The sequence below is a fragment of the Anguilla rostrata genome, chromosome 1 (assembly GCF_018555375.3).
Source record: "Anguilla rostrata isolate EN2019 chromosome 1, ASM1855537v3, whole genome shotgun sequence".
Taxonomy (NCBI): Eukaryota; Metazoa; Chordata; class Actinopteri; order Anguilliformes; family Anguillidae; genus Anguilla; species Anguilla rostrata.
The window spans coordinates 34,706,548-34,719,991 of NC_057933.1; the positions used below are offsets into that span (position 1 = coordinate 34,706,548).

At 37.4% G+C, this 13,444-nt stretch overlaps 1 protein-coding gene across 5 annotated transcripts in view; it reads right to left on the reverse strand.

The window, feature by feature from the left end:
* Positions 1 to 13,444, reverse strand: part of spata17 (spermatogenesis associated 17) — a 168,619-nt gene that overhangs the window by 50,756 nt on the left and 104,419 nt on the right. For all 5 annotated transcript variants that reach the window (XM_064335834.1, XM_064335821.1, XM_064335843.1 and 2 more), the window contains one exon: positions 2,493 to 2,628. In XM_064335834.1, the coding sequence (XP_064191904.1) occupies positions 2,493 to 2,628 (136 nt within the window). The remainder of the gene's footprint in view (positions 1 to 2,492; positions 2,629 to 13,444) is intronic.

A 13,444-nucleotide genomic window follows, 5' to 3' on the forward strand; every position in this document is an offset into this window, starting at 1 on the left:
ATAATACAATTGTACTATAATTCCTCGTTTATTTCAGTGTTCAGTGAGTAGCGTTCCTCACAGCTGTACTGGTATTCCTTCAGCTATTGTTGGCTTTATCTTGTTGCTATGATGGCGTCATGGCCACTAGGGATTTTCACCAACAAGTTAAATTTAATGCTGGGCTCATTTCCTGTCAGTGCAGCCTCTCAGGCTTCCCTGCTCATTTTGCTTCTATGTCATATACCAGGGTCTACCTTTAATGTTTTTATTCCCCAAATGCCTGAATAAATACCCTTGAGGTGATGAAATGTGAAATGGCATCTTAATTACTGGGGATTATGTACTGCTGATATAATCATTTAATCATTATTTTATGTATTTACTTGTTTGTTTTTCAGTGGCCATGGCATAGTCTTCCTTATCATGGGCATAAAAAACCAGATATTTAAGTTTCTGGCTTTCTGAAATTTGGGCTGATAACAACCCTTGAAACACCCTAGTGCAGGTGTTGATAAGATTTTTTTCAAGTTAGTAGTTGTTGGGCCATAAAATTGTTTATTAAATCTTGCATATTGCATATTAAATGGTGCGCACATAGCTGAGCGGCAGGCCTACAAAGAAAATAAATTAAATCTGATAAAATCAGCAATATCTATTGAATTCACATTGCTTCTCGGTTTCTTGTTGAGATTGTTGAGAATTTTGGGGTATATGCTACATAGGTCAGTGTGTCACAAATAGGCTCCTGGGCTACTGTAGTGTTGGGGAAGCTACTCTGAAAATGTAACTAACTAAGCTACCAATTACTTGACACTGGAAGTAGTTAAGCTACAGCACAGCTACCAATAACAGAAAAGTAGTTAACTAAACTACTTTAAATAAGTGATTAACTACAGTGAGCTACTTTATGACAAAAACATAAATTAGGTCACCTATGCGTCATGCCAGACAATGCTTGGACCCTCTATAAATTACATAAAAATTAAGTCATAAGTTAACAGTTCATTTAACTACATGTTTGTCGATTTTTTGGGAGAAATATCCAAGCTGAATTCATGAACTTACGTTGTCCAGTTTTACTACAGAATGACCTAATGTTAGCAAACCAGACACATATTTGACAATTGTTCTTTCATGATTTCATGAATACAAAGCAACAAACTTATCAAGCTAAAACAAGCCAAAATATTATATTGCCAAAGGAATATAGACTACTGCTGAGGTATCCGGGTTGGAAGTACTTGCTGCACGCATACATTTTTACCAGGCCTCACTTTCATGCCAAGTGGCCAGAGATGACACACAATGTTTCACATTACAACTTCAGACAGTTGTGCGGACCTATAGGCTATGCCTATATATTTTAAAAAAAAATGTATTAATTTTTAAAATATGAGTTTGCTTCTGCTGTTCAACCCAGGAGGAAATGTAGCACTGTCCAGTGTTTTAAAAAAAATATTTCTGGGGGGCCAGATTTTTGCACCAAAACATATCATAACTGTGATGGCTAAACCAAATTTGCGATACTGGGAGAGGTTTCAATCATCTGTATTTGGGGAGGATGGGAGGTTTGTGGTCCCACCCAAGTTTCTGCAGATCTGCAGAGGGATATTTACTGCAAAGCCTCCTCACCATGTCATATCTCATCTCATCCCACTGCATGCACCCAACTTTATGCATACTGGCAGTTTGAATAAAGGGAGAACACAGAGCCCTCAAGCAGCCATTGTTACCAATTACATAACACTAATATGAATCTGGCTATGTCAGTACTTAGGAGGCATCACTTATGTATGTACTCAAATCCTTTTCTTGTATCACCCTACTAATTGTCTGTTGTGTGTATGGTGTTTTTCATTTTTACATTTTAAGCATATTCTCATCATTCTGTTTTGATGTCTTGTCCATGCCCTTGGGAATGCCCTTAGAAAATGTTGCTCTAAAGGGACATTAAGTGTATCTTACGTTATCAGTTAGATGGCAAGTTGTACCTCTATTGAGCAAAAACATATGCCTATTGCCAGTAAAAAGAATATTTCTTTATTTATTTAGAAACAAAGTAGTTCCAGGTAATCACATGGAATTCAGTTGGACAAGCAACTAATATCTCAGTACGAGCTGCTAATAAGAAACCATCATCCCTGAAGGGTCTGAAGAGAAGTGAAATAAATTTTCTTAAAGCTTGAAGCAGAACAGGTTGCATCTTTATCTTTAGGTTTTTTCTCACAAAAAAGTAAGACCATTTTAGTAGAAGCTCACCGCTGTTCTGTAGGACCACAAAAATTAAAAACGTGTGCATACTTAGACTAACCCTGACTCATTAAAAAAAATATATGATCACTTTAAACTAATGTAATTTAACGTATTTACCTTTAAATTATATGAAGCCAACAAATACAGTATCTATGAAGCTGAGAATGTCACAGAAGAATATATATATATATATATATATATATATATATGAAGCAAATCTGGAACATGCTTGTAAGATGCAGAGATGTGCAACTTACTACTTTTCCCTGGAGTATTTCCATGTTTGTTTCTCTGAAGTGCTTGCTACCATAATCCAATTTTCCATATAAGGTGCCGGTGTGGATCATTCCCTCATACTTCCTGTTCTTGTCTGCATTGGAGAAAAGTTGGAATCTGAGGAAAAAAGAGGTCGAAAGGCATCCTTATGATTAGGAAAATGGTGCTTAATGCAGAGCAAATTATGAAAATAAGAAGTGATGCAAGTTAATTGCGCACCTACTAGCAAGGTAACAAAACTATTTCTCATTGCAGTGAGTCCATACACACAATGTCAGCAAGTTCCATTAACCCACACCCCAGAATAGGAATGTCCCTTAATCTTGGTCCTTGCATTAAATTACTTTAGTGCCCTCTGGTCAAAGCTAATGTTTTCCGGTTTAAGTAATATTTCTTTGCTTATGATGTAGAAATACTTTTAATTAAGAATACACATTTACTAAAGTTACTTCCCTCACCTAAAGTTTGTCTGGTTGCTGCAAACCTTCAATGGCTTTACAAGTAATCAGACTCTTGCTTGCCACTTTCTTGCATGTTATTGGGCACATGTTCTGGGTAAAGAGCTGCTACTTAGGAAAAATGCCAGATGTTAATTACAGTGAGGTTGATTTTGTAAATTGCACCCAAGACACATTGCCGCAAGGAAGATTTATCCTGTGTGGTACAAGAGGTGTCTGTGTGGGCTGGTAAAACATCCACTGGGCATTGGCTTGGCTCATCAAAAAACAAACAAACAACCAACAACCTTGGCAATCCCTCAAAACCCATTCCACATTAAATCTCTCTTTAAAAATCTGTGGCACGCAATCTCTCTTCTTTTATGACTCAACTTCAGATGGGGTCTCCATGTCGATCTGTTAACACCTGTATCCAGTAGTTATCTAATATACTGCATGCAAGAGAAGAGTTGCTGCTTGCTCTCGCCTGACCACCACTAAGGCACTGGGCTTTCATTTTACTGATTACAAAACCATCATTTTTTTAAAGTAAAGTCAGTTTTCCGTAGTCCTCTTGTGTATATTTGAATCAACTGAAATCATAAAAACAATATGATGACAAATGTGATGAGAATTCCTTTCGTTTTAAAAAAAAAAGAAAATTATATATATATATATATTATAATAGAAACCATGGACATAGGCAGAATTATTATAATATTCTTCTTTAAAAAATAAAATAACAATAGAAACCATGGACACGGGGAAAATTTTTTTAACTCTAAATCACTACCAATACACTATACTGCATAAGTTACTATTGGAAAATAAATAATTCTTTATGTAGGAGTAGTTCACTCAAGAAATAAGATATGTAAATTGGGTCAAAAACAACTCAGACTATGTATCTGTGGCAAGAAAAATATTAATATTCCAAAGAACTAAGGGCAAAAAAACTTTTTGCAGTAACAAAAAATATTTCAATAAGCAAAGGAACAAAATGCAAATCCGTAAGGAAAAAGAAACAAAACCCAAATCTGAAAAGGCACTGCCCCTTTAAATAATGGAACAATATTACACAGTCCTATTCACCAGAGACGAGTGACTCTTCTACAAGACAGATTACAGTGCAATTCATGCTAATGTGCACTTGGGACAGACATCACGGGGAAAAAATTAATGTGGCCTCAATGTCCCAGAATACACAATGGTTGTGGTGGTAGCCGGCTGTTTCACTTACCGCTTTCATTGCCTCAGAATTGCATTTTAATAGGGTAGTTTTTATTCATTCTAGCCATTAAGGAAAGTTTGACTTCTCACTGGGGAATCTTTGGCTGTGCGGACCATACTTAGTGACAGCACACAAGGAGACTGGTAAAAATGAGAAAAAAAATGTTCACTTAAACTACCTCATAAGATCTGTTCTGCACATTTTATGGTATTTAAATTCACAAAAGCATTGCAGCACAGCAGAATATAAAGCCTAATAAATAGCACCAATCTTTTACAGTGAGGAGTAATTTAAAACCGTAAACTAAAGTAGGTACAAACCTTTTAATATACTCTTGCTTCAAGGAAAACTAAATTTTCATGAATGCAATGTCAAAACAGAATATGCAATTTTAGTAATTTGTCTGTTATTATATGAATTTTAAGTACACATCTATAACACATGTAAGTGATTATAGATACATTCCACTGTCTTAAAAATGACCTGCTTTGGTTTGGAACACCAGTCACATTTCTATATACTGGTCTGTCACATGCCGTGACACACCCCCAGGTTGACAGAAGAGCTGGAAAGAGGAAGATATGCTGATTCTGGTTTTCACGTTATTTGACAAAGAGAGCAATTTATTTGACAGAGAAAGAGAGCAGTTTCACAGTACAAAAAAAGTACAAATAAATGGAAAAGGCTTCTCCTGTCACCCTTGCAAGATCTAGGTAAAAATAATAAAGTAAACCAACACAAGCAAAATAAATTAACCAAAACCGACAGCTTTTCAATCTGGACCTTCACGTCACACTCTCTCTCTCTGAACGGTATGCGATCCATGGTCTCAGACACCAACTGGGAAAAGAATGGATACTTTTAAACCCTGGACCGATATGTAACGCTCTGCAGGTGTCTGCGCCTACTTAACCAGTAGGCATGGTCCTCCGATTGCCCTGATTCTACCTAACAAACCAAGCCCTGCCACATGGTCCTTCTCTCTGTTGGGAGTGTTTTCATCAATTAATGGTTATTTCATATATTTGGATAATATGCAGTATTTGGTACTAGGGATCCCAGAAATACAAACACCAGTACCTCAATCTGTGGATGGAATTCAGTAATAGCTAGTATTAAAGACACTCAATTTCAAAAATAACGTATATAACCAAAATATTTTGAGCAGTAATACTTACATAGTAATTATGAAATCGTATCTTCCAAAAAAACTGGAAGCTGTGATAAAGATTTGATATTGTACATAGCTGTCAAGGTTTTTTGTGATTTTGTTTTAAATGTATGTGTCATGGTTCTGTGTTTTCCTGTCTGTGTTTCCCTTGTTGGGCCGCCAGATGGCAGCACTTCTGTTTTGTGTCCTGCTCCCCCCTGTTAATTGTATTATTGTTGTTATCATTGTTCCCACCTGTGTCTTGTTATCCCCTCCTTTTCTGGTTTGATTGTTTTTTGAGTTCACCTGTGTCTTGTTACCCCCTGTCTATTTAAGTTCTTTGTTCCCTTAACTCAGGTGCTGGTTCCTTGTGTTTGTTTCCTACTTGTGTTTGCTCTGACCATACGTACCTGCCCTTGTACGCTGCCTGCCTGTGTCCTGCCCTGCCCGTGTTTTTGAGTTCCTCTTGTTTTCTGTTTTATTAGATATTTTTTGAGTTTGTGTTTTTGCCCATCGTGGCCTTTTCTGTTCCCTGCTTGTTTGCCTTTTTTGTTAGTAAAGTCTTTTGTTCTCCTCCCATTTTGGAGTTGTGAGTTTTGTCCCTCTGCTTTTGGGTCCGTACCCCCCACGAGTCCTGACAGTATGATTGCTGAATTATTTTCTGACACTGAAAAATAAATAACTTAAAATACTTAAGGGGGTCCACTCCATTAATATCCAGGAAATCTGTGATGCAAATACCTGGTGGCACAGGAGAAGTATGAGATAATCGGATCCTGTCCCTGTTATGTCTGCAAGGTCCACTATGCGCATATGTACAGCGCTTGCACAAAGTAGGCATAAACTCAGCACATACTTTCACCCTTGTATACCTAGATAGTTATTGATAAGGTAATGAATGTGTCTGTAGCTCAACTACATTGATGTCTGCACTACTTAGCTAGCTCCTCTATGGCAAACAAAGCAGGTGGGTTGAGTAACACATGGAAAATGATGCTGAAGTGGCAATGTTTCTTTTGGACAAGCAGTAATATTTTGCTTGAATTGGCTTTACATTGTACTATGTTGGCCTGGCATTCCCTACCGTGTTGGTCTGGCATTCATGCTAGTAGTTTATCGATGGCGTAATGTAACTATTGGGACAGATACACATTAATACAGTATATAATCTCATATCAATGTTTCAATGCTGGTCAAAGATTATGAAATGCATCACCTTTTTTTGGGAGTGAAATACTAAACTTTAATCCCTGTGTAGGAGGCTTATTTCAAAATATTTACTCTTAAATCTCTGCAAACAAATCCTAAAATGTAAATCATTTACTAGTTTGAAGTAGTTTACTAGTTGCCCCATTAATGCACAGTATGCTTGTACACACAGGGCCAAATTACTTGAAAGAATTTAGAAAACATTGGGTCGCATTGCTGTGGAATACAGCTTGTTTAATTTGTGTGAGCTAAGATAGCCAATATTGTTTCATGTAACTTGGCACAATTTTGATTATCAATACTTTTAATTGCAGGCCTAGATTTGAAGTAGCCTAATGACTTATAGATAGTGCTTTGTAAGTGTGAGTAACTTTGTAAGTGTGAGGAATTTTTGTATGTTGAAAATGTGTTTTTCATCAGTTATCATATCTTTTTGTATTTTGTTTGTTATGAGTTATAATAGTAATACTGATAATAGGAATTAATATATACATGTAGACTACGAGAGACATGAATACACATACATGCATGGTAACACACATTCTAGATGAAAGAAACACAGACATGGATTCAAGAATTTGTCCTTGACCATGAATGAGAAATAAATGAAAGTGTACTGTATGTGACGGGTCGCCAATACGTCGATCGCAGAGGCCATGCTGGTAGATGCTGTGTTGTTTTAAAGAATGCCTTCTTCCTGTTTTCATCCCATTTCCTACAGCTTCTGCCTGACAGACAGGTACGCTTGATAAAAGTGAAATATGGCCAATGTGCTGATGTTGAAAACTGTGTTACATTAAGTCCGTCCATTCATTCATTCAGTGATATGCTGACTCGAATGTCCAATATTACGTGACAGCAACACCATTACTAGCATTTTATATATGGGGCAGAGCAGTTGTGGTAACACGATAAATCATGTCCATTTTAGGCAGGGAATTTTGCTTGAAATGATATTGGTGTAATGAATTGACTTTTATGCCAATACAGGTTTCCATACAATTTGGCTTACATTGTGCGTGATAGCAACAAACTTTGCCAGCGCAATATTGGTGCAAGAAAATCGTGGTGGTGACACGATGTGGTCTATGTTAGGTTTTGCTTTCAATATCCAACGGACAATGGGGTTTTAAATTTAAACTGGGATTTTCTTTGTGAATAAATGATGCTTGTCTAATGAACATACTTTTATGCCAATGCAGCTAGCCTACAATTGTAGGTACTTGATTTTAGAAATAGGAAGTACAGACATGGTAATGGAAAATGTAGGCTAGTGAAGCTAGTAGCTCTGCCCAACACTAGCCTAAATATAGAACAGTAGGACACACAGACGCACACACTCACACGCAAAATGTTGGCTAGTGGTTGTACGCAGTATTATGAAGTACAAAATAGAAAGAAGAAAGAAATAGATGTATTGTTGGATGTGCTTAATACAATTGTAGACATGTTGCACGCAATGAAGTAGCCTATACTTGACGTGTGCAACTGAATTAGTTAGACCTACCGTTCTGATTAAAATTGCATGCAGCCACTGTTCAACATGTTTCTCTTATTTTTGTTGTTACACTACCACGCGACATACCTGGCGTGAAGAAGTCATTATCTTGCGCCGGTTTCTATACGACCAGTAACATTACCTACTGGACCAAAGTACAATGCTGATTTTAGTGCTCATGAATTTCACAGCCATCTGCACTACTAATATGGTCGATCTGTCCTGTCGTTAGCAAGGTAGCTAACGTTAAACTCAGTAAAAATGCCGAAAGCAGAACTGTGTGGGTGTATTTTATGTGTATTTCAGAAACATATAAGAGTTTCCTGCAGAGATTATACAGATGCAAATGCATGAATGTGTTATTTTGAGGGACCCAGCAAGGCAGTATAACGAGTGAAATGTTTTCATGAGTCCAAGGGGAGATTAAAATCTGTCCTGTCACACATCCAAAAGTGTCGCAGGCAGCCACGCTACCCATTGTGCTACCCGTGATAGAGACATAGGAATAGCAAAATGTATCCGTTTTAAATGAGTGCACTTGTATCATTTTGTGCATGCATCCGATGAGTTGTTAGCAAGGTAGCTAACGTCAAACCCGGTCAAAATTCCGAAAGCGGAACTATGTAAAGCGTGGGTGTATTGTATTATTGTAGTGGTTATTAATGTCACAGCCATCTGCAGTACTAACATTATGCAGTCGGTCTGTTATGTCGTTAGCAAGCTAGGTGACATAAAATTCAGTTAAAATGCCGAAAGCATAACTGCGTAGTGTTGGTGTATATTATTTGTATTTCTGAAATTGAAATGACTTTCCCGCAAAGATTATACAGATGCAAAAGCAATAGTTTAAATGTTTTATTTTTAGGTAACTAGCAAAGCAGCGTAATGACAGTGGTTTTCATGAGTCCGAGGGGGGCTCGAACCTACGCTGTCACTAATGCAAATGTATCACAGTCAGATGTGCTACCCGGTAAGCTAACAGTGAAGTAGCTATAGGAACACTGAAATGTTGTGAGTGCACTGCTGTATGTGTAATTTTGCGTGTGCATCTGATGTTTTTATTGGCTGATGTAACTTAAATGTCCAAAGGGGAGACATTATTTGTGGGCTTGGAGCTTCGATGATGTAATCGGGCAGGACAAGAAGAAGAAGAATGAGCTTTATTGTGTGGACATGTTAAGTTGTTTGTGGATTCTGTCTGTTGTAATGGGGTCAGAAGGTGCAGAAATTAATGTTTATAAGGGCTCAGAGTCTATGGTCATTGTGGTTATTTCTGTACGGAACCCTGAAAAGTACCAAACTCTCGGTGCTGTATAGGTATGGGGCATGCAGCCCCGCCAAGGCGTTACTTGGCAGGATGGCATACCTGCCATCCCAATCATCCATGTTGGTTTCACTTATGAAACAGGTAGGACCTTAGGACCTGCGAGTCATTAGTAGTTGGAATTAGACTATATGGTGAGATGAGAATCCTGTTCTGACGTGGCAGCTTGCATTTGTGCAGAAGCATTTGAATTCAGTGTGGGAATGAGACAGCGGTATGTTTTATAATGCAATGTTTTTTTAATTAGTTAAACTATGCAGCTTGTATTGCAATACAATAATGACTTAGAAACAAGTCCTTTATTCTTATACTGTTGGCAGCTCTCGACTACTTAAGCGGGTGTGTTTATCCACCACCCTGCAGTGGACATGTGTGGCAAATCTGTTCAATAGTAAGCGTTCAAACAATTTGCTTTGGTTAATGCATGAATGTTATGTAACAATACTTTGTAGCTTATGAGCCTTTTCATGCGCAATCTGTAGCTGCCATCTCATTTGGTCCCAAGCAACATATTTAATAGATGGACAAACGTGAGTTTGTAAAGTCTACCATATATAAGGTATTGTAAAGCCGTGTTATATTCGGGAGTTTCCCGTACCTCATATAGATTTTCCCATAGGCTTGTAATTCTCTGCATGTGGTCCCAGCTGGAGGGGGCATATCATTGAGCCAGTTATTGGGCCAGTTATATTGTTGGATATTAGCCACTGGCCTCTGTAAGTGAAACTTTGAGTTTGAATCCCTGTTTCTGTGAGTTATAGCAGAGCACTGACACTCAGTCGCATAAGCACTCCTTCAATAGTGTTGTGGTTGCCGAGATTTGTAATCAAGGTACGAAAATATAGGCATTGTAGGAGTAGCGTTTAATATACGTTTACGTTGTGTGTGGGTATGTATGTATATGTGTACGGACTCATGGGGTTGCTTTAATTTATTTCAGGAACGCAGCCTTGTATTATTGTGAACCACCGTTTTTCTCCTTGATGATTTGCATACAGAATTATTTGTGAGTGCCTTATTACCGTTTTTGTGGCGAGTTGTTCAAGTGTAGTTACATATGTGCATAAGTGTTAACTGTCTTCCTGTGTCATAGGTAACTTATTAAATGGGTCAAGTGCAATTTTCACACATGGGTATTTTAGTGAATGGGCATAGTGCAATTGTGGTATATTATACCCATCTTATTGAATGGGCACCATGAACTCATAGTCCTTCTAGCAAAACGGGTACAGTGCAATCTGAATATGATATACGCATCTTAGTGAATTGGCCAAGTGTAATCTTTACAACCTAGATATTTTAGCGAAAGGGGACAGTGCAATCTTAACATAACATAGGTATCTTATTGAATGGGCATATCATAGGTATCTTAGTGAGAGTCCTTTGTGTCACGTGCAGTATTCCTCAGGAAGCACCAAGTTATTAGATATTTCACTGCGTGCAAACAAAAAGATCACACAAATAATTGTTTGTAGTGAATCACTTTGCATCTTCTTGGTAGACTTTCACCCATAATATAACATTTTTGGTGTGTGGTCATTCCTAATGTGTGCGGTAGATAATATTTTTGTAATTTTGAGATTTCCCTTTGGTGTGATTAGCTTATGGAACCCTCTGTTGAGTGACTGCACATGGTAACTGTAAGATTTACTACTGTGCTGTTCTGTCATAAAGTCATAATCTCTGGTTGACTCCTCTGAGTCTGTAACCCTCACTTAGTAGGATCCTGGTTCCATTTGCATAATGGTGCTGTTCAATGAGAAAAGAAATATCGCTAGGTATGTGCCTTATGTCTTAATTAAGTTTGTCTAGCTCTGTTTTTATTTACCTGTCCTCTTAGATTGTGTTGTTTTATTGACACATACTCCAATGGGCAGAAAAAAAAGACAAGGAGAAAAAAATAAAATAAACAGATTTCATACTTGTTTGAATAAAACCAGCTTCCATCTTGTCTCCTTTACTACATCTGAGCAGCCATAAGTGCATTCATAATTTTATCAGGGACTTCCACCCTTGTAATTGGGAGTGACAGTCACAATATTTCCTGTTGCTAAATTAGCCCATCCTGGAGGTTGCACTTATGATATTTGTCTACAATAAACATACAGTAAAATTGTTTTTAATGTTGAAATTATAAATTGCCTGAGTCCTGTCTCTCCTGTCTAGTTCCTTGTTTATTGAATGTAGTCGGATAGCAAATTGGCTATTATGACTGCTATTTTGTACCTGGATTTCTGCATTAATTACTCATTAAATGTGGTCTGATCTTCATCTAAATCACAATAATAGACTACCACATTCTGCTTAAACTAATAACAAACAAATAATTGTACTTCTTGTCAATACTGAGTGCACAATTTATATATTCACAACTGAGGTTGGAAAAAGTTAGTGAACCTCTAGGCTAATGGCTCTTGGGGTGTGGGTTGGAGGTGCCCTGTCCTATAAAAAAAGTTGAATAAAATTTGGTTACTGACAGAGTCTGCTCTTCTCAAGAAACATCTATTTATGTGAACCATACCCTGAACAAAACCATTTTCAGAGGAATGTATAAGAATTGTAGAGATGCATAAAGCTGGAAAAGGCTACAAAAGCATTTCTAAAGGCTAGGCCATTCATCAATCCACAGTAAGACAAGTCATCTACAAATGGAGGAAATTCAGTACTGTTGCTGCTCTCCCTAGAAGTGGGCATCCAGGAAAGATCATGACACGAGTGCAGCATGCAATGCTGAAGCAGGTGAAAAAGAACCCTAGGGTAACAGCAAAGGACCTAAATAAATCTCTTGAGCTTGCTAAAGTCTCTGTTCATGTGTCCACTAAGGCTGGCCCCGAACGTTCGAATGGTTCGGAATTCGTTCAGTATATTGGCATTCAAATCTCAATTCAGGGTTCGGATGATTCGTTTTTTTAATTATTATTATTATTATTATTATTATTTGTAATTTGAGGATAGGTTAGATAACCTAAAAAAAATGAAATAAAAAAAGACAGAGCACGCAACGTGCATCACTCACTTTACAAACGCTTCAGTCTACGTGTCCATTGGCACAATGGAAACTGCGAAGAAATCAGCTGTGTGGAAACACTTCAAAATTACCGATGACAAAAAAAAGGCTCAATGTCAAATATGTAAGAAGCAACTGGCATACCACGGCGGCACAACAAATCTGAGTGATCATTTTAAATCTGTAACTATGTCTATAAGTAATTTGTTGGTGAAAAGATATCCTGTAGCTAACCTAGTAGGCTAGCTTAGGCAGTTAGTTAACAAACTAGCTAGCTAACTTTGCATTGGCTAACTGCTGTTACAGGCATAGGCGATTGGCATCAAAGAAATGTAATAATAATAATAATAATATTATTATTATTATTATTATTATTATTATTATTATAGCCAATTTATTATTATAGGTGCATCCCCTGATATCGCAGCCCTCAGCATCATCAACATCCTCAACAACGCTGATTATATTATTTATTTTGTTTATTTGGATGCTCGTTGTAATGTCCTCATATTGTCAGGTTATTTATTCAGACGTAGCCTACATTAATGGCCTTGGCTGATCGAGGCCATTCGTTTATTTAAACATTTTGAAAATGTTCCAAGCTAGGCCAACTTATTATTTAATAAAGTTGTATGCACAATGTTTTCTTGTCGGCTAGCTATTTTTATTTGCCAGAGCGCTTTGTCTGACAGTGATTGTTTTTTTTTTTTTTATTGTATTGTGCTGAGATTGCACCTGTTACATTTTTCTGTTACTAGGCTACTGATCTGCTGATTTTATAACAACTTTGTGCAATAAAATTTAATTTTGGAAATAACTGTTGTGTTATTTGATCCTTTCAATAAACGGGCATATGAAACTTGAAACCCTTCATTCACAGCTAGGCTATACAATGTCCCCCCACTGGATCCATAATGAACTGCAGCTTTCGGTTATGAAAGCTAATGGGCCTACGGTATTCCTAATTTTTAAACGTGTTTTTGTGAGAACGAACGTTCGGAGCTTTGTTTGGAAACAGCAACGAATGTCCGAAGCCTAAAAAATGGCATTCGGGCCAGCCCTAGTGTCCACTATAAG